We start from the raw sequence: 18,626 nt of genomic DNA, 5'->3' as shown, positions 1-18,626 counted from the left end.
GGAGTTTAACTTGTACTCTTTATTCAGAAAGGATGTTTTAATTTTGATTGAGATGAGCTGAACATGAGTCCAAGACTTCTAGCATCTAAGGTACCATCACTGTGAGGTCAGTTTCAACCTATTTTTTGAAAACAAAATTGAGTTCACCTGAATTAGGTTTAGCAGTGTTTGAGACAACTTGCTGTCCTCATGTCTTGTATTTCTTTTGTACTAAATAGTGCTCCACTGTGTAGCACGGGCTGCTGGTGGTTCCATGATGTTAAGATCATTCTCGCAAAGAGCTCCTCCATGTGTGCAGAACCTTTTGAGTGGAGTCAGGGAGAACTGTGGACAATCTACCACTGGGAGGCCTGGGCATTTGGAGGAGCTACTTTCCTGCCTTGTCAGAGCTACTGGAAACAGAAATAAATAGGCAGTGTCTGAGGGGCCCACATAGAAAATCCACTCTTTCAAAATGACGCCCAAAGCCTCGGAGGGCTTCAGGAGGACTGGTTCCATGGCTCTCTTTCCTCTGCCGGTGCTTCCCCGTGGTCTTTGTGCCCAGCAGCCTACAGAACACTCAGCAAACCTCAGAACAACTCTTTAGAAGTCTGGGTTTCTGTAGCTCACTGGTCAGCAGAGCAAGGTGCTCACTTTGGCTTCGTTTTCTGTTGTCATGCCTCAGACAAGTCACTTGAAATGCCAGATCTCACTTCCTCATCAGTACAATGAAGAATTAAATGAAGTGCCCTCTTAAAGCCACCAATACCCTGTCTGTGCTGACTGACCCTTCTCAGTAAGACTCTTGACACATCCTTTCTTACTGTTGATTATTAAACAGGACTATTGTCCATTACCTAAAAACTGCTTGTCCTAGGATGCCCAGAATTTTTGGTTCCTAGACTGACCACTGGTATAATTATCATTGTCATGCTTCTCTGGGTTCCATGGGGCAGGTTACACAGACCAGAATGCCAGGCATTTAAGGGTTTTTACTGTTTATTCATGACCATAATTCTTTAGACTGTTCCAGTGGCAAAATTATGTTTCTTTTGAGGCTGTTGTTCTGGACGTAAAATAATGGAGAATGTTGTTATAAGAGTCTGTAACTAATCTGATGCATAAGTGGTTCTTTCTAATACAAGGGGAATGTACAGATGCCACAAATCAGATGCCCTTCCTTTGGTACTGTCCAGTCTCTAGAGCTATTTGGAATCTTGGCCGGTACCAGTGCTGGAGCATCGCACCTCTGAACATCGGAACAAAACCAGAGGGCAAACAACTATATATCAGCGTTCCATTCATTATTTTGAGGCTAGACCAATATAATTTTGGCTCATGTATCTGTTGTTCATGGCCACTACAATATCAAATGCAAACTTATTAAGAAATACATTTTAGTCATTCAGCAAATATTTGCCAAGTATTTATTGAGTGATAATTACATACTAGACACTGTTCTAGACTCAGAGAAAGTAGCAGTGAGGTGAATAAATCCCTGTTGTAAGGCAGTTATATCCCTATAAAGTGAGAGAACAAATACGTAAAATATTTATATAATAAGTTAATTGGTTGTAAGTGCTATGGAGAAAAAAACGGGTTAATAAGGTTAGGAAAGGCACATGTATTTGGAGGGTATATATACAGGGAGTTCAAGGAAGGACTTACTGAGGATGTGATATTTGAGCAACAACTTAAAGGAGGTGAGGTGGGCAGTCCAGGGTCCATGGGGAGAACTTCCCTGTGAAAGAGGAGGGAGGAAGTTGGCTGTGTCCTGCTGAAGCAGGAGCAGAGTGAAAGGGAGATGAGGGTGGAGTGGTAAGGACATGCTTTTCCCTGAGTGATTTAAATAGCCCTCGGAATGACATGATTTAGGTATGTTTTCACTTACATTTAACTTGGTTTGACCTTAAGTTTCTCCATTCTTGTGCCCATCCCCGTGTGTTGTATCTTCTTCACGGACTTTTTCTTGACCCCCGGTTTTTGTAACTCCAAGCACTGAGATTGACCGCCATCTCTCAGCTTTTTCACATGGGGCTTTCTCATTGCCATCTTGGGAAGGCACATTCTGACTATCCCTAATAGTCGTGCTGCTTCTTCTAAAACAGCTCCTAGCTCTTTAGAGAGGCTTCTCCTCCCTGGGGCTCGAGCTCTTCTACTCCACCACACCTCCTCTTCCCTCTGGCTGTCAGCTGGTTGCCTCATAGCTATCTGCTAACGTTAATTGAAGATATTTGTCACCTGGGTCTTCCCCTTCTCCAGAGAAAGCCAGTACCTGGGGGAAATCCAGGGGCTGCCTGGCAGGTGCCTTGCTTTGTACTTCCTTGATTGCAGTATCCGATACATTTCCCTTGTTTGGTTCAACCATCTGTGCCCACAGCCACAGTGTGGACCTCATCTTTCCTCAGCTTTTGCCTGTTTCAGAAGTGTTAATGTCTCAATAGTGTGGAAAGAGGTGGGATGTGAACAAATTCATTTGTATCAACAGCCTGCATCCAATCCAGTGATGTTCCCACTCTCACCCATGCCATACTACACCTTGGCCTTCAGGGGGAGCTCACGCTCCCAGTCCTGAGTCCTTGGAGGATGGACCTCCTTTGACCATGGAGCTCTGGGTTACTGTATTAGGGGAAGCAGTGGTTGAGTGCGTGGATAATGGAGTCAGACACAAATGTTCTGATCCTCACTAATAAACTGACGGTGACCAGGGATGCCTCACAGCATATGTGAGGAATAAATGACTTAGTGTAAATGCAATACTCAGTTGAGAAGTTACTAATAAGGGGAAACCAGTTAGGTGTTGCTTCTTGGAGACAAGTGAAGAGGTTAACGGTATTGTTCCGTGGGGTGGTCTCACATATTTCTTGAAACATGAAGGAATTCAAACTTGAAAAGCTTCTGTCTCATTGCCACACAGCTGTGTGAAAGTATCTGGCTCTTGCCTCTTCTTCTGTTGCCCCACTACTGCCTCCCTACCCTGAGGTGGAGCAGGACTCAGAGTAGTGGGGTCCTGGAGGAAGGCAGGAGGAGCAGGTAGCTTTTGTAGGCCTCCCTAGGCAATGAGACATTCTTCTCTTCTTAGGCTCATTGAACAGGGAAGAGGTAAATAATACATGTTTTCCTTTCTTTATACAAATCTAACTCATTTCTGGAGAGTGCCATAGAAGCAGTTATTGCTTCAGAAACATTTAAAAAAGTGACATTTTTTTTTAAATTTTTACTTATTGATCACAAAAAGGGTGAAAAGATGGTTTCTTTCATAGCAGCCTGCTAGATTTCTTTCTTTTCTTTCCTTTTTAACCTTTTATTTATTTATTTATTTATCAGAGAGAGAGAGAGAGAGAGCAGAAGCAGGGAGAGCAGCAGGCAGAGGCAGAGAAAGAAGCAACTTACCCGCTGAGCAAGGAACCTGATGCGGGACTTGATCCCAGGGCCCTGGTATCCTGACCTTAACCAACTGAGCTACCCAGGTGTCCCTTGCTAGATTTCCTTAAGGGGCTTGGGCAACTCTAATTGCTTCCTGTCTTAGTCACTTCACTTGTTCCTCAACCCACCACACACTGCTTTCTTTAGTCACCATTCCACAGATTCTGCTGCCCAGGCCCTTGGTGGGGACCCTAGAGCAGGGAGGAGGGGACGTGGTGCTGAAGGGGCAAGGTATGGACACATTCAGAACCCATGCAGAAATGTGGAGATTTGAAATACAAGGAATGAGTTTGGACAGTCATTAAAAATATAAAAATATGAGCTACAAAAGTAAATGAAGCATAGAAATAGTGAAACAGAAGGTATGTCACAAGGACATATAGACAAGGACAAAAAACAAAGGGAATCCTAAGAGAGCTTTTTAAAAAAAAATTCCAGTTTAAAACATGTTTATAGAAATGAGATAAAGCAAACCAGTTCTGAAAGTAAATGTAAATGTTTTCCAAAATCCATTCAGAAGTTTAAAATAGATGCACCTGAAACAAAATAATTTTTAAAAGATGGGGAAAATGTTATCAAGAAAACATAAACAGAAAGTAACAGGATGGCATACAATTTAATTTTTAATAAAAAAGAATTTGATGCAAAATGCAATCAAAGTGTCTAAAGGGGACTTTTTTTTGGTGTTTAATAAAAAACACAGTTACTAGTGAACATTACATATCCTTTTCTGTGTTAAGTAATGTAACATCAAAATATGGAGCAAAACACCCCATGATCTAGCAGTTTTACTCCTGGATGCGTTCCATCTGCAGTGTGTATCACCCAGAGAATGTACTAGAATGTTTGTAGCAGCACTTTCCTTAATAGTTCCCACATCAAAACTACCCAAATGACCATTACCAACAAAATGGAAAAATAAATTGTGAAACCGTCACCCAATGGACTACTACACATCAGTGAAAGTAAACATTCTGCATACAGCAGTCCCCATGAACACAGAGTACCGAGCAAAAGCTGTCCACCGCAAATGAGCACATGCCATATGATTCCATTTATACAAAGGAAAAAATGGAACTAGCTGAGCTAATCTTAGAGATGAGAGTTTCCCTTTGTGGAGAGGGGGTAGTGACTGGGAGGGCGCACAGTGAGGAGGTGGTGTCCTGGCTTCTGGTTACAGGGCTATGTTAATTTTGTGAATAGTTTTCAAGCAGTTTACTCGATTTGTATATTTTTCTTTAAGTATATTTTATTTTAGTAAAAAGTTTAAATATGAAGAAAAAATTATCAGAAAGTAGAACACTGTGCAGAAAAACTGTTTTAGTGATTTTAGCATATTGCTTCAGGCTTTTTATTTAAATAAAAAATAAACAGCTTTTTTAACAATATATAGCCATTTATATTGAATTAATGCATACTGATACTATACATTAAAACATATATGTCTATATCTGTATATACTTAAGAAAAGTTTTGACTGCTGATCCTATATTAGGCCAAAAAGAAATCCTGAAGTCTTCAAACAGGAATTAGGCAGACCATGTGACATTCTGAAACTGAAATGTGATGAACTAGATACTATTATTAATATTTCAAACAACTATAAAAATTGGGGTCCCTGGGTGGCTCTGTGGGTTAAGCCTCTGCCTTCAGCTCAGGTCCTAGGATGGAGCCCCACACCGGGCTCTCTGCTCAGCGGGGAGACTACTTCCCCCTCTCTCTCTGCCTGCCTCTCTGCCTACTTGTGTTCTTTCTCTCTCTCTGTCAAATAAAGAAATAAAATCTTTAAAAAATTAATTAAAAATTAAAAAATAAATAAACATCTACAAAAATTAACCTTTGAGATACCTCTTAAATAAATATTTGGCCAGTGACTAAATGAAGGTGACAATTACAGATAGTAGCAATAATTATTTTTGAGAAATAAAAGTGAGAAAAATAAATATGTTAGAAAAGTTTGTCCAGGTGTCTGAAACTGTATTCAAGGGCAACAATGATTAAGTTCATAGTCTTGAATGCTTCTATTATTTAAAAATGAAAATAAATTAATTTTCTTTATAATTCAATTTGACAAGTAAAAACAATTTTAAGAGAAATATGAGGAAAGTAATAAGAATAAAGGCAGCATATAAAATAATTAGAAAAGAGAAATGAGTACAATAGAGCTGATGAATAAATCTAACTACTTATTCCTTTAAAGGAAAAAGAAAACAGCACAGTAGGGACGCCCGGGTGGCTCAGTTGGTTAAGCCGCTGCCTTCGGCTCGGGTCATGATCCCAGGGTCCTGGGATCGAGTCCCGCATCCGGCTCCTTGCTCAGTGGGGAGCCTGCTTCTCTCTCTGCTTCTGCCTGCCTCTCTGCCTGCTTGTGTTCTCCACTCTCTCTCTCTCTAACAAACAAATAAATAAATAAAATCTTTAAAAAAAAAAAAAAAAAAAAAAAAAGAAAACAGCACAGTAATAGGTAACAAAATGTAATTAGGAATAAAATAACACAAATGTGAAGGGAAACAAGAAATCCAATTAGAAATTTTTTGAAACAGAGTGCTTTATGCCAGGTTATACCAATATATATATTTCTAATTGCAATTAAAAATGGTAAACCTGGGAAATTACAATTACAGAGATGTAATTAAGAGAATAAAACCCTAATAGAGACAGAAGTATTGGAGGAACTGGAGGTATGGGAGGAATTAGAAATGTGACCAGGGGCACCTGGGTGGCTCCGTGGGTTAAAGCCTCTGCTTTCGGCTTGGGTCATGGTCCCAGGGACCTGGGATCGAGCCCCACATCGGGCTCTCTGCTGGGCAGGGAGGCTGCTTCCTCCTCTCTGCCTGCCTCTCTGCCTACTTGTGATCTCTCTCTGTCAAATAAATAAATAAGATCCTTTAAAAAAAAAAAAAGAAAGAAAGAAAGAAAGATGACCAGTTCATGGTCTGAAGTCAGACAGTGATTCTGAGTTTTTTTTTCAAACTTCCAAGAAGGACTTCTGGGTGTAACCTTGCTCTGCCAAGTATGCACAGCACCATTTTACCTTGGCTTTGTTGGGTGAATGAATGAACTAAGGAATGAGAGCTCCCTTTAACCTCCCTCTCAGAGGTGCAAATAGACAAGTTAGGTAATGTATGTGAGGTTCTTAGTACATGGAAATCAAAATGTCAATGTGTAATCTTTTGATATGTGTATATATTTTTTCAGGTTATCCTGATCCAGAAAATTTTTCCTGGACAGAGTATCTGGAAGCTACTCAAACAAATGCCGTTCCTGCCAAAGTTTTTAAAATGGTAGGTTTGTATCTGAGTATACTCTCACCTTTAAGCAATATACATGTTGACTTCATTTGAGAGTTTTTAAATTATTCTAGATTTTTTCTTTTTAAAGTTGAGTGTAATATTCATAACCAATTTGCCTTGTTTTCAGTTAAAACTGCAAAGGAAGTGATTCACTTACAATGGTTCCTCTACACAAAAGTTAACAATGGTTTCCTTACTCGAAAATCCTGGTAGCCCACTCTAGTGCAGTGAAAGTCACCTCATTAACCTCAGAAGCTGGTGGGGTCCTTCATTTCTGCCTGTATCCGTCCATGAAGTGGGAACTCTGTGCTCTCATAGTCTCGGGGACTGTCTGAATGTTCAGGACACCATGATAAAATCAGTGAATTGTAATGGAGCCTGTGTGTGTTCTAGTTTTATACATTTTGAGGGAAACATTGCTTTTAGCATTTGTTAGAACACCAGTTTTTAAGCTCAAATTTGTCCTTATACATTTATTCCAGGGTTGAACCAAGCATAAATTATTTGGTAAAAGACAGTGCATTGATAGTATAGTTAGAGATCTATATGTCTAAAGTGGTTTTCAAGTTGTTCCCTTTCAGCTGTGTGCTCCGGGCTTCCTGACTCATCTTTAATCAGTATTTTATATAGTGAGCTTCCACATACGATTTCATTTATGAAAAGTTTTCTAGGGATCACAAGGGGTTTGAAACAAAATGTTATTTCATTTAAAAAATGATTATACAGTAGGCTGGATTTGAAAAAGAAATGTAACCAAATTAAGAAGGCTAGAAGTCCTAGAGCGCTTGGAAGGACATTGAGAATTGCAGAAACTCAATAAGCAGAATACCAGCTGCTTGTATTATCTTTTTCTCTTTTGCTTTCTGTCAAAACTCATTTTACTTTTCCAAGAAGAAAATTACAAGAAAACAAAATTATGATCTAGTTACAAAGGCAACTTCCAGGCTCTGACAAAGGTTATTATGGCTTCATCTCAAGCTATATATCTTTGGTATCTGCACTATGAAACTGTTACCTTTCTTACCGGGACAGTGACCTTGGGGAGATCGGAAAGATTTTCAAGCATCAAAGGCCTAATTATAGTCCGTGTACTCCATTTAGTAGGTGTAATAATGCATTTTGGAAGAAAATATGCTTCCACAAAAGCTGGAGAGAAACAGATGAGGTACTGGGGAAATATTTAACTATTTATTACTCATGAATCATGAAGGTTTTATTTTTCTGGTGTCATTTCTAGATTTGAGGAATTCAATGCAGTTTCATTTGTAGTGAAGTCAGGTGAATACTTTCGTATGTAATAGCTTTCGAAGTGAAATTTTTGCCAGCCTATGAACACTATCTGAGTTGTCTTTCAACTTTGATTTTGGTATTTAAATTTCCTTGGGGTCAGTGACTTCGTAAGTCTCAGTGTATTTTTTCCCATTGAGTTTTTTTTTAGTGTTTTCTGAGTGTCCATCATTATAGACTCCTGGTTCCTAGCATTTTAAGAGTTGGAAGAAAGCTTGAATTTATTAATACAGTTTTTAACATACTTAGGTTACAGGTAAGTAACAAAAGCACAGGTTATGGTTTTAAATACATTGGGGTATGGTTTTAAAACAGTTTAGCTGTGATAGTCATGCAGGTTTTATCTATTTTAAAATTTAGATTTATAAAGGATTATGTTTATCCTTTCTAATTGTTTACTAAATAATTTTGTCTTTGGGCCACACACTCCAAAACTGGGCAGTGACAATAGTCAACAGTTTCTTAATTTATTAAGTTAATTTCAGGAAAAAAAAACTTAACAATTAGTTAATCATTTAGAAGCTTTTTCAAATCTTGTGATCATTTAATGAATTTATGATTTAATCTCTTTTTAGCTATCTTGAAAATTACCAAAAAATTCTTTCTCCTCTCACAAGTATGAATAAGATTGGATAAAATAGCATGCATTAGCCCTAGGTGCCTTTCAACCTAAATTGCAGTTGTATTAGGGTCTGAATGCAAAGTCAGAACAGTTGCACTTTAGAAAACACGCGTGTCTGAGCAGTTGAGTTTTGCTGACTTTACTCTTCTGACATTCCAGCGGACACCCCACGGTTTTCTGCCAAGCATGAGACTTGAAGCGGTAGACAGAAGGAACCCCAGGCTCATTCGCGTGGCTACAGTCATCGATGTGGATGACCAACGGGTAAAGGTATGTACTTCTGAGCAGTGCACTGCTCTCCTGGCCAGTACCCGCCCCTCCCTCAAGGCTCTGATTTTTTTGGCACAGTGGGAGGAGCAGATTTCCACTGACACCATTCCTAGTCCCAGCTCCTGGGTAGAGAGATGGCCAGCTGACGTGCACCTGACAAGGGGAATGTGTAGATTGCCCACAGCTGATTTTGAGGGGCATTCTAACATGTTCCTGTTTGAGTTTGCTGTTTAGACTTTATATGCTTTTTCTTTTTTCTTTTTTAAAGCTTCATTTTTATTGCTATTATCAGCTTTTTAAAAAAGTCATTAAATACCTTAACAATCAAGGCTTTGTTTTCTACTGTTCTTTGTTAGATCAGAGAGAAATGGACAAAAGGACTTTAGTCACTGTAGCTAAAACAAAAATTGAGATTTTTGAAGTAAATATCTGGTGACCAGATTTCCATACTGTCCTTATTATGAAATCTACTTTTTTAAATGCACACATTTTCAAAATGAAATTTTCTTAAAATGGAAGCATTTCCATTTTCTTAATATACAGCTAAACATTGTTGTATTTAATAAATCTACACTATATGACAGTTCAAAATGATTTTCCATCCAAACACAGTTTGTTTCATACTAATAAAAAGATTCAAGTCAACTGCTTTTAAATAGGCACCATCAAGAAAGAGGCATTTAAGTTTGATATACAATTCTCTATGATTAAAATAAATCTTATTTGCTATATGCCAAATTTGAAAACAATTTCTGTTTCATCTCATAAAGGATAATCAGTACATACATTTTAGTTAAGTTTAGAGATGAGTATTTCACAATTGGTTATCAAGAATTTAAAAATATCTTTTATTCTTTTGACAAATGAAAATAATTATGCTGAGCACTATTCAGGACTAATACATGATAGGTATTTTCTCCCACATATCTTATTTCTAATGTTTTGTTTTATATTGAATTTTGCTTAAATTCTTATTTGTGGCTCTTTATTGCTTACGCTTATAGCACTTATTCTGAGAATGACTTTTGAATATCAAAAATTCTTTATAAATTCAGGAATTTTTTTTTAAAGATTTTACTTATTTATTCGAAAGAGACATTGAGAAAGAGAAAGAGTGTGAGAGAGGGAAGGGAGAGAAAGAGGGAAAGAATCCCAAGCAGTCTCCATGCTGAGCATGGAGCCCCATGTGATGCTCGCTCCTATGACTCCAAGGTCATGACCTGAGCTGAGACTAAGAGTTGGAAGCTGAACCTACTGAGCCACCCAGGCACCCCAAAATTCAGGAATATTTTGTCATCGAAAATGAGCCTCAGGTTTTTTTTCTCTGAATTCTCATTTAACTTTTATTATAAAATCATGGGATTTGTAGGAAAAATTCGATCTTAATAATATATCAAATCTTAGAATTTCAATTGACAGATTATTTTCTTCTGATTCATAAGATAGATATTGTGTTATTTGTTGGATATATTTGCCACCTTATTTATGTGCACATATTGGGTTAACACATGACCTTAAAATATTTGAAAAAACGTAAGTTCCTAAAATGAATTTAGTGTATTTCTTATTTACCATCTAAACATTGATCCTTTCAAATCTCTGAGAATTTAGCTGGTCCTTCCAAAGGAATATTTCATGTATCTTATTCTTATTCTTTCTCTTTCATGGTAATTGCCTTGTCCTTTGCTATAGCCTATAGGGAAAGAGTTGGAAAGTACATGGTCCCTCTGACAGGATTAGAACCTTAAGTGTTACCTCTGTGGTTGTGAGCACAGTGGAGATCCCATTAGGATTTTAGGTCTACATTAAGATGTGTTTATGCAGCTGTCGCTCTCAGTCCTGGGAAATATGCTTTATAAAATGTGAAATGAATTACTTCCACATACCATTCAGTCTGTCAGAATGTTATCAGTCCTGAAATAGATAAAAATGTCTTATGGGTTGTGGCTCACTTTTGGTCTCACAGACAGCCTCTGCCCTCTTGCAGCCCATTCCTGGGATGGACCCTTCTGCCAGGGACCCTCCATTCTGTACCCTCCCCTAGTCAGTCCTCCAGTTGGGTCCATGCTTGTCTTGTCCCATGAGGTATAGGGGGAAGGATTGCGGGCTGGCAATTTTCCAAATAGAAAAAATCATAGAGAAGATTCAGAAGTTTGGCTTCAAATTCCATTCATCATTGTTCCAGAGGAGAGAGAGGCATTTAAAAATGAGCATATGGTATTCTCCTCTGAATTCTTGTTTAAAGAAGTTGAGGGCTGTGGATGGGGCTAGCTCTGCCATTGGGAACGCAGTAGATACTTCCCTGATCTCCTCGTTGTCAAGCACATTCCTCTGTTCATTTACTAATGTGCTAACCATATTCTTCTATATTTTTTTATTTTTAAAAAAATTTATTATAATTTTCTCTTTTAAAGTCTATTTCCTTCCAAGACTGTTTTTTATCATTGATACTGGCACATAATAGTTGCTTAATATATGTGTGATTGAATGGGAACTGAATGAGTGAAGAAACAAATGGCATTGCATATACTCTGGCATCTTGTTACTTGAGTGTGTGAAATAATTGTATTAGTCAATAAGTACTCTTCCCTCATTCTTCATCCCTCTCCTAATTACTCTTCCATTGGAAATCCACTTCCGCATAATGTACTGGAAAGTGTCATAAGATGCACAGATCTGAGTTGGAATTTCAGTTCCGACTTCTTTAACGTTACTAACTTAGTGGTTACTCAGTGTATTTGAACTTTCCTTTATCTGTAAAGCACTGTGGTTAACAATGCCTACCTTGTTGGCTGATTCAGTGAAGAACACCCGAAAATGTACCTGAGTCTACACTTCAGGTTGCTGCTCTTACCTGCCAATGCAAATGTCTGGTGCTGCTCTCCTTGGGTGCCTTTATAGTCTGTGTTAAGGAAGAGGCCTCATCAAAGTAGCTGTCATCAGTAGATGGGGGAAGGAACAAGACCATGCACCGTGGTGAGCATGGCTGGAGTTCCCGTGGGAGGGCTGGTGTGTGTCTATGGGATGGTGCTGCAGCGCCTTGTCTGACTTTGGAGAGTAGAGTCAGCCTGTTGCACCAAAGAACAATGCCAGTGGAGATGATAATGACAACAGTAGCAGTTTGTATCAGATGACATCTCATAAGGGTTTCCAGTGCATTAGGGTACCCTTACAGCAACCGTGGGACACGAGGTGTGGTTATCAGATTGGTTTTGTAGATGAGGAAACTGAAGGCCAGGGAGGTTAACTAATGGGTCCAGGGTTACAAACTAGAATGTGGGGAACCAGTTTATACCCCAGCTTCTGCACAGAGGTTTTCAACTCTAGAGCTTAGAATCTTCCTACTCCTTCTTATCTTAGGTTCTGCTTGTTATCATAAATATCCCACTTCATGATGGGAGAGCGGGTATGGAAGGTGGGGATCAAGTTCGCTCCTCACCCACCCTACTTTGTCCTTTGTGCTGGGCCCACATTGCCGGTCTTCCCAGGAGATTTGTGTGGTGCTTCTGGCACTCCCTGGCAGAGTGAAGGATATCTGGAAGACTAGTTTTGTTCTTTTCTGCCACTCCCCAGATATGTTGTTGCCCTGTGTGCTTGATTAATTCTATTTTTAAAGTGGCTTTTTTGAGATATAATTCACACACCATAAAATTCACTGGTTTTGAATGTATTCCCAGAGCTGTGCAACCATTACCACTATCTAAGTTTAGAACCTTGTCATCCCCCCGCAGAAAGAAAGTTCATACCCCTACGAATAACTCCTCAGTCTACACTTCCTCCCAGCCCCTGGCAATCAGTAGTCGACTTTCTGTCTCTGTGGATTTGCCCTATTCTGATCATGTCCTATAAATGAAATCACATAAGATATGATCTTTTGTACCTGGCTTCTTTCATTTAGCATGATGTTTTGAGGGTTCATCCATCTTGTAGCATGTATCCATATTTCATTATTTTTTATTTCTAATAATTTTTTAAGATTTTATTTATTTATTTGACAGACAGAGATCACAAGCAGGCAGAGAGACCGGCAGAGAGAGAGGAAGGGAAGCAGGCTCCCTGCCCAGCAGAGAGCTCTCATTTTTTATTTCTGAATAGTATTCCATTGTGTAGATCTACCACATCTTGTTAATCCATTCATCATCGATAGACATTTGAGTCATTTCCATTTTTTGGTTATTTTGAGTAATGCTGCTATGAACATTTGTGTGTGTTTTTGGGTGGACATGTTTTCCTTTCTCTGGGGTATATATCTCTAGGAGTAGAATGGCTGAGAGTCATACGGTAACTCTTTGACATAAAATGTTTCCCATAGTGATTGCCCCATTTTATATTCTCATGAGCAGTATATGAAGGTTTTAGTTTCTCTACATCCTTACCAACATTTACTATTATGCATTTTTGTTTACTTTTTCATGTTTTAGCTAGCCTAGTGGTCCTATGTGTATAGATACGAAGATTCTGAATTATTACTGTTGACATAAGACCACTAACAATACATTGGCCAAAGGAGTGGGATCCAGTGACTTCCTAGTGGTTGTGCTAGTGGAAGTAATAACAGCAGTAGGTGTGATGTCAGGCTCAGATGTCACAGAAGTATTACCAGTACAGTAAGAAGGCCCAGTTACTGAGTATGGACTTTATTCCAGATATTTAGCTAAGTATGTGACATAGTGTACCTTTATCTACACAGCAACTTTTTTTTTAAACTTACATTTTTACTGAGGTCTAACTGACATGTGACGCTGTACTAGTTTCAGGTGTACAGCATAGTGATTTGCTATTTCTTCACTCTGTAAAAGGACCACCACGGTGAGTCTAGTCACACAAAACTCTCACACATGTATGCTATTTCTTTTTTACAGTTGACATGGAGACTTTAAGTAATTTGAGCCAGGTTTCCCAGTCAGGGGGAAGAACTGGGTGCGAACTTAGATGTTTCTAGCTCCAAAGCCAATGCTCTCTTTTCAGATACTCCCTTGTAGTTGTGATAAAACATGGGAAGTAGAGACCATCAGTTGTCTGTGTCGGTGGGTTGGAGCAGTGGCAGCCTGATTCAAGATATTCTCCACTCTCGCACTCTTAAGTCCACTGGTACTAGTCAAGCCAGATCTTCTGATTTTCAGACTGCTGGTCGTGTATCGTTCACCAGTAGCCGAGTTATGAAGCTTTTCTTGCCTTGGGAGAGTTTTCAGATGTTGTTTCCCCTTGTGTTGATTACTGTGTTTATTAATTACCATAGTTACTCTAATAAATATTTATGATGTATTCAGCATGTATCGTGTTCAATTTATAGCCAGCTATTATGTTTAATAATTATTCTTTTGTTTGGTTGCACAGTGTACTCTGTTATGTTTGAAAGCCCATTACTGTCACCTTATCAGGAAATGCACATTAAATTACAATAGATGGATGGATGCTTTTAGGAAGTTTAGCCTTTATTTGGGAAAAAAAATCTATTCTTCTACAAATAAATGTAAAAGGAGGACTTAAAACAGAGAAATATTTGATAAATATTTGCCCTGTGGGACCACAGCTAAGCTGTGAAATGAATTATAAATGTATTCCAAATAGATGCTTTAGGAAGTTCTCCTGAATCATTAATAAATTGAGTGTCTTCGGCAAGTCTTTTCATATTTAATGCATTAACTGGATGTATTTGTGGCATTTCTAAATGAAATAAGAGCATCATGACCAAGAGAGATTGTCATGGTAAGTTGTCTACTTGTATGACTAGAAACTATTTTGAATTTTCATTCAGGCCAATAAGTTCAAAGCTTTTGTCTGAAAAAGCCTGCAGGTGGATTAGTGCAAAGCAAAAGTCCAAATACAAGTCAGGAAATGTTCATTTTAATTAAGGGTTTCCTGTGCTTCGAGAAAGTTGCTTGACCCCTATGAGTCCTAGTTTAATTATCTGTCAAAAAGGGAGCAGAATTGGAATATATCATCTCTCTTTCCACTGTCCCTAGCTGGGATGCATTTTTGAAAATGATTTTGAAATATGAGGACAGAACAAGATACTAACATTAAAAATGACTGTCCTTTGAGTTAAACTTCTAATTAATGCCCATTACAGTACCACAGTGATTGATGACTGTCTTCATTTGGGAAGGAGACTGGGACTAATTTCAAAAATATTATGACCAATTAATGAAAAGATATTTTTTAAGAGTAGGTGAGACTATAAATTAGTGTCAACCCTGATTTCCAGACAGGTTTAGGAAGATAGAATGCCCTCCCGGGTAAAGGTGCGTTAGTGTAATTCTAGTAGCAACAAACAGCAGCAATAGTGAAGTGAGAGCTGGCTAACTCAGACGTGGTGCCCACGTGCTGCTGTTGATGTGCTTAGCATTTTCCTATTCTCAGAATCCACATGGCAGCCCTGTAAGGGAGAGACGGGCAGAGAGACAACCCTACAGAGCTCAGGCCTCTTGTGACAGGCTGCCCAACGACAGCCAGAGCTCTGAACCCGCAGGGCAGCATCTTCTCCTATAATGGGACAGCAAATAACTATTTCGATCTTTATGGACCTTATGGTCTCTGCCACAGCTGCTCGGTTCTGTGGATTAGCACAAAAGCAGTCACAAATAGTAGGTAAGTGGATGAGTGCGGCTGCGTTCCTATAAACTTTGTGGACATTGAAATTGGAATTCTATATCATTTTCACATGTTACAAAATATTCTTTTGAACTTTTTTAGCCATTAAAAAAACTGGGACACCTGGGTGGCTCAGAGGGTTACGTGTCTGCCTTCAGCTCAGTTTGTGATCTACGGGTCCTGGGGTTGAGCCTGTCAGGCTCCCTCCTCAGAAGGGAGTCTGCTTTTCCCTCTTTCTGCTCATGCCTTCTTTCTCTCTCTCTCTCTCCTCTCTCTCTCTCAGATAAATAAGATACTTAAAAGATCTAAACCATTTTTTCATCCTTAGGATGCACAAAAACAAGTGATGGGCCCTGTTTGGCCTGTGGGCTATAATCTGCCAACTCCTGTCTTAACAGATACACCAGACTGATTCAGTTATGAGATGAACTTAGTAAGTAGGAACTTATAGTATAAACAGTTTTGTATTCTTACCTTATTTTCCTAAAAATCTTTTTTAACCAAACCACATCTGTGTTTATTTTCCTATCTAGTTCTAGATATTCAGTAGAAAGAGGTAGAAGAGGTGAGGCTTACCTTATCATCAACAGCTTCTAGACTTAAATATATTTCTCCTAGTTATCAGTTTTCTTACCATCCATTCATTTGATGATTTTCAGTGTGAACGTAGTTAAGCTTCCAAAATGATGCAGGCTTCCTGGTTGCTGGACTTGTATTCTCCAAGTACTATAAGTAGAGACTTACCTTTAATATTTTTAGTAAAGTCAGTATACGCAGAACTGAGCTGTATGCTCAACAGCACAGCCGGGAATAACCGCCCTGGCAGGGAGTCGGACGTCCCACTCTGGAGCCATTGCTGGCACCCCTTAGGTAGCCTTCACGCAGCTACCTCCTTACCAGCCTGACCTGTGAGATCTAATGAGATCCTGGTATGTGATTATTTGGCTGGAGGCATCAGCTTAGTCATGAGCTGGGTAGAATAGAAATAGAACATTTCACAGTTTTCTGTGCAGAACACTGTCTGTGTAGACACTTCTTAAATAAAAGATGATGATGTCGTAGCACTAGTTGTTCTTAACCCTTATTTTCAGATTATGCATTTCTTTGAGTGTCTGAGGGATGCCACAGATCATTCGGCTGCAAAACACACATACCTGTGGATACAAATGCTGGATTAGATTTGTGTTTCAAGGGTTCCTGGACTTTTTGGTAAAGATCTTATTTAAGACTAACAGTTCTTCAGTTAAAAACAGATTCCCCCTTTCTCTGTACTCTGCGCTTTTATTCTACACTTTATATTTACTCAAAAAGTCTGAGCCCCTTTGCTGCCTTTTATTTCCCAGATACTCAGTCAGAACCTGCAGCGCGGACTGTCTTCCTTCAGAGCGAGCAAGAGAGTCTCTTGGATTCGTCTTGGCTTTGGAGGAGACATGCATACTTTCTGCTGTTTTCCCGAACAGAAGTGTACTATTTCTGACCAGCGGCAGCTTTAACATTCCACATGCCCTTACTAATACTGATACTTAGCTAATTATGCTGAATATCATCTCTTTTTCTCACATCTTCCTTTATAAGAACTCTATTTTTACCACTGGAAGACTATCTATCAAAAATAAATAAGTGAGCAAAAACACCCCAGAATAAAGTGACTAGGCAAGATGGTGAATTAATCTCCGCTCCTTGTTCCGAAATCTGTGTCACTTCTTGAGATAGAAGAAAAGACGATAGACTCAGGAAAATGAGCTGCTTCTGTGAGAAGAGAACAAGTAGATTCTTACATTAATTTATTCCCAAAATGGAGTTGTACTATTTTCCCACTTCTACCATAACAAATTACCACAAACTTAGTGACCTAAAGTGACTCAAATGCATTATATTTCTGTAGGTCAGTGGTGTCACTAGGCTCAAATCAAGATTTCAGCAGGGGGTCCTCTTGGAAACTCTTGGGGAGAATCCTTGTCCTTGCCTTTTCCAGTTTCTAGGGGCCAGCTCTGCTCATTGGCTCACGTTCTCTTTCTCTGTACTCGAAGCCAGCAGCGTAACAATTTCAAGCCTCTTTCTGATATTCCAGCCTCCCACTCATCAGGGCAGTTGTGATTACCTTGGACCCACTGGACAACCCAGGATCATCTTGTCCAATGCAAGATTACACCTGGAAATTTCCTCTTGCAACACACAGTAACACCTTCGCAGGTTTCCAGGCTTAGGATGCAGACATCTTTAGGAACTATTATTCTGCCTACTATAGTAGTACTGGATAAAATTAAGATGCTCATTAAAGTGAGGGGGGGTGTGGCCTACTATAAAATCAAGAGCTTCTGCTTCACTAAAGAGACCATTCCAGGATCTATAAACCCTAGGATGGTGTTGAGACTTGGAATGTGCCCTCCTCAGCTGGTTGGGAAGGTCAGTTTAATCCCAGTTCAGTAGGGGGCTGTGGCACAAGCCGTCATTGTAAGCGCAGCAAGCCTTGTGAGCGAAGATGCTGCCGGGCAGATGGCTTCTCCAGGAGAACAGTTTTTCTTCTCTTAGAAAAAGTATATAACATGCCTTGTTTTATTTGCATTTCCAAACACCAAATGCCTTTATTTACTATACTGTAGAGACAAAGGAAATTTCAAATTTAATCTCTCTTAATGCGTATGTGTGTGTACACATACGTGTGTATATATACACATTTCTTCCTTTCTTAAATTGGAAGCCCCTTGGGCAGGTGGTCTCTGTGTGATCTGTGTTTGGGCCTGAGAGCAGAGGAATTATGGGAAGTTGCATAGCTGTGGGAGCCATCAAAGCTCCACTGTGGGAAAGAGGCAACAGGGGTCTGTAGCTCAAGCAGTGACTATAGATCTTTTTCTGCTACTGCTTTTTTAGGGGGGGCTTATTCCCAGCACCTTCTATCCCAGGAATTCAGCCAGGTGTGTGTGTGTCCTTGCTTCATTGACAGAAATAGTGATGAGCCATGGAAACAATGGGACCAGGCCACTTTCACAGGGACTGTCTTCCCCATCCCTAAATGGTCCTATTGGCAGAAAAAGAAGGGGTGTGTAGATCCTGTAAACTCAGAGGATGGATTTGTGTTCCAGGACTGTTGAACCAACAGGGGATAATTGAAATTGAACCACAGATGGGGTTCAGAGGTACAGGCTGGCCAGGAA

At 39.4% G+C, this 18,626-nt stretch overlaps 1 protein-coding gene across 7 annotated transcripts in view; it reads left to right on the top strand.

Moving 5' to 3' along the window:
- L3MBTL4 (L3MBTL histone methyl-lysine binding protein 4) overlaps positions 1–18,626 on the top strand; it is a 453,724-nt gene that overhangs the window by 210,741 nt on the left and 224,357 nt on the right. For all 7 annotated transcript variants that reach the window (XM_032309584.1, XM_032309585.1, XM_032309583.1 and 4 more), the window contains 2 exons: positions 6,604–6,689; positions 8,767–8,877. In XM_032309584.1, coding sequence (XP_032165475.1) covers positions 6,604–6,689; positions 8,767–8,877 — 197 coding nt within the window. The remainder of the gene's footprint in view (positions 1–6,603; positions 6,690–8,766; positions 8,878–18,626) is intronic.

The sequence above is a fragment of the Mustela erminea genome, chromosome 13, assembly GCF_009829155.1.
Source record: "Mustela erminea isolate mMusErm1 chromosome 13, mMusErm1.Pri, whole genome shotgun sequence".
NCBI classification, from domain to species: Eukaryota; Metazoa; Chordata; class Mammalia; order Carnivora; family Mustelidae; genus Mustela; species Mustela erminea.
This window is presented reverse-complemented; position numbering and strand designations above follow the sequence as displayed.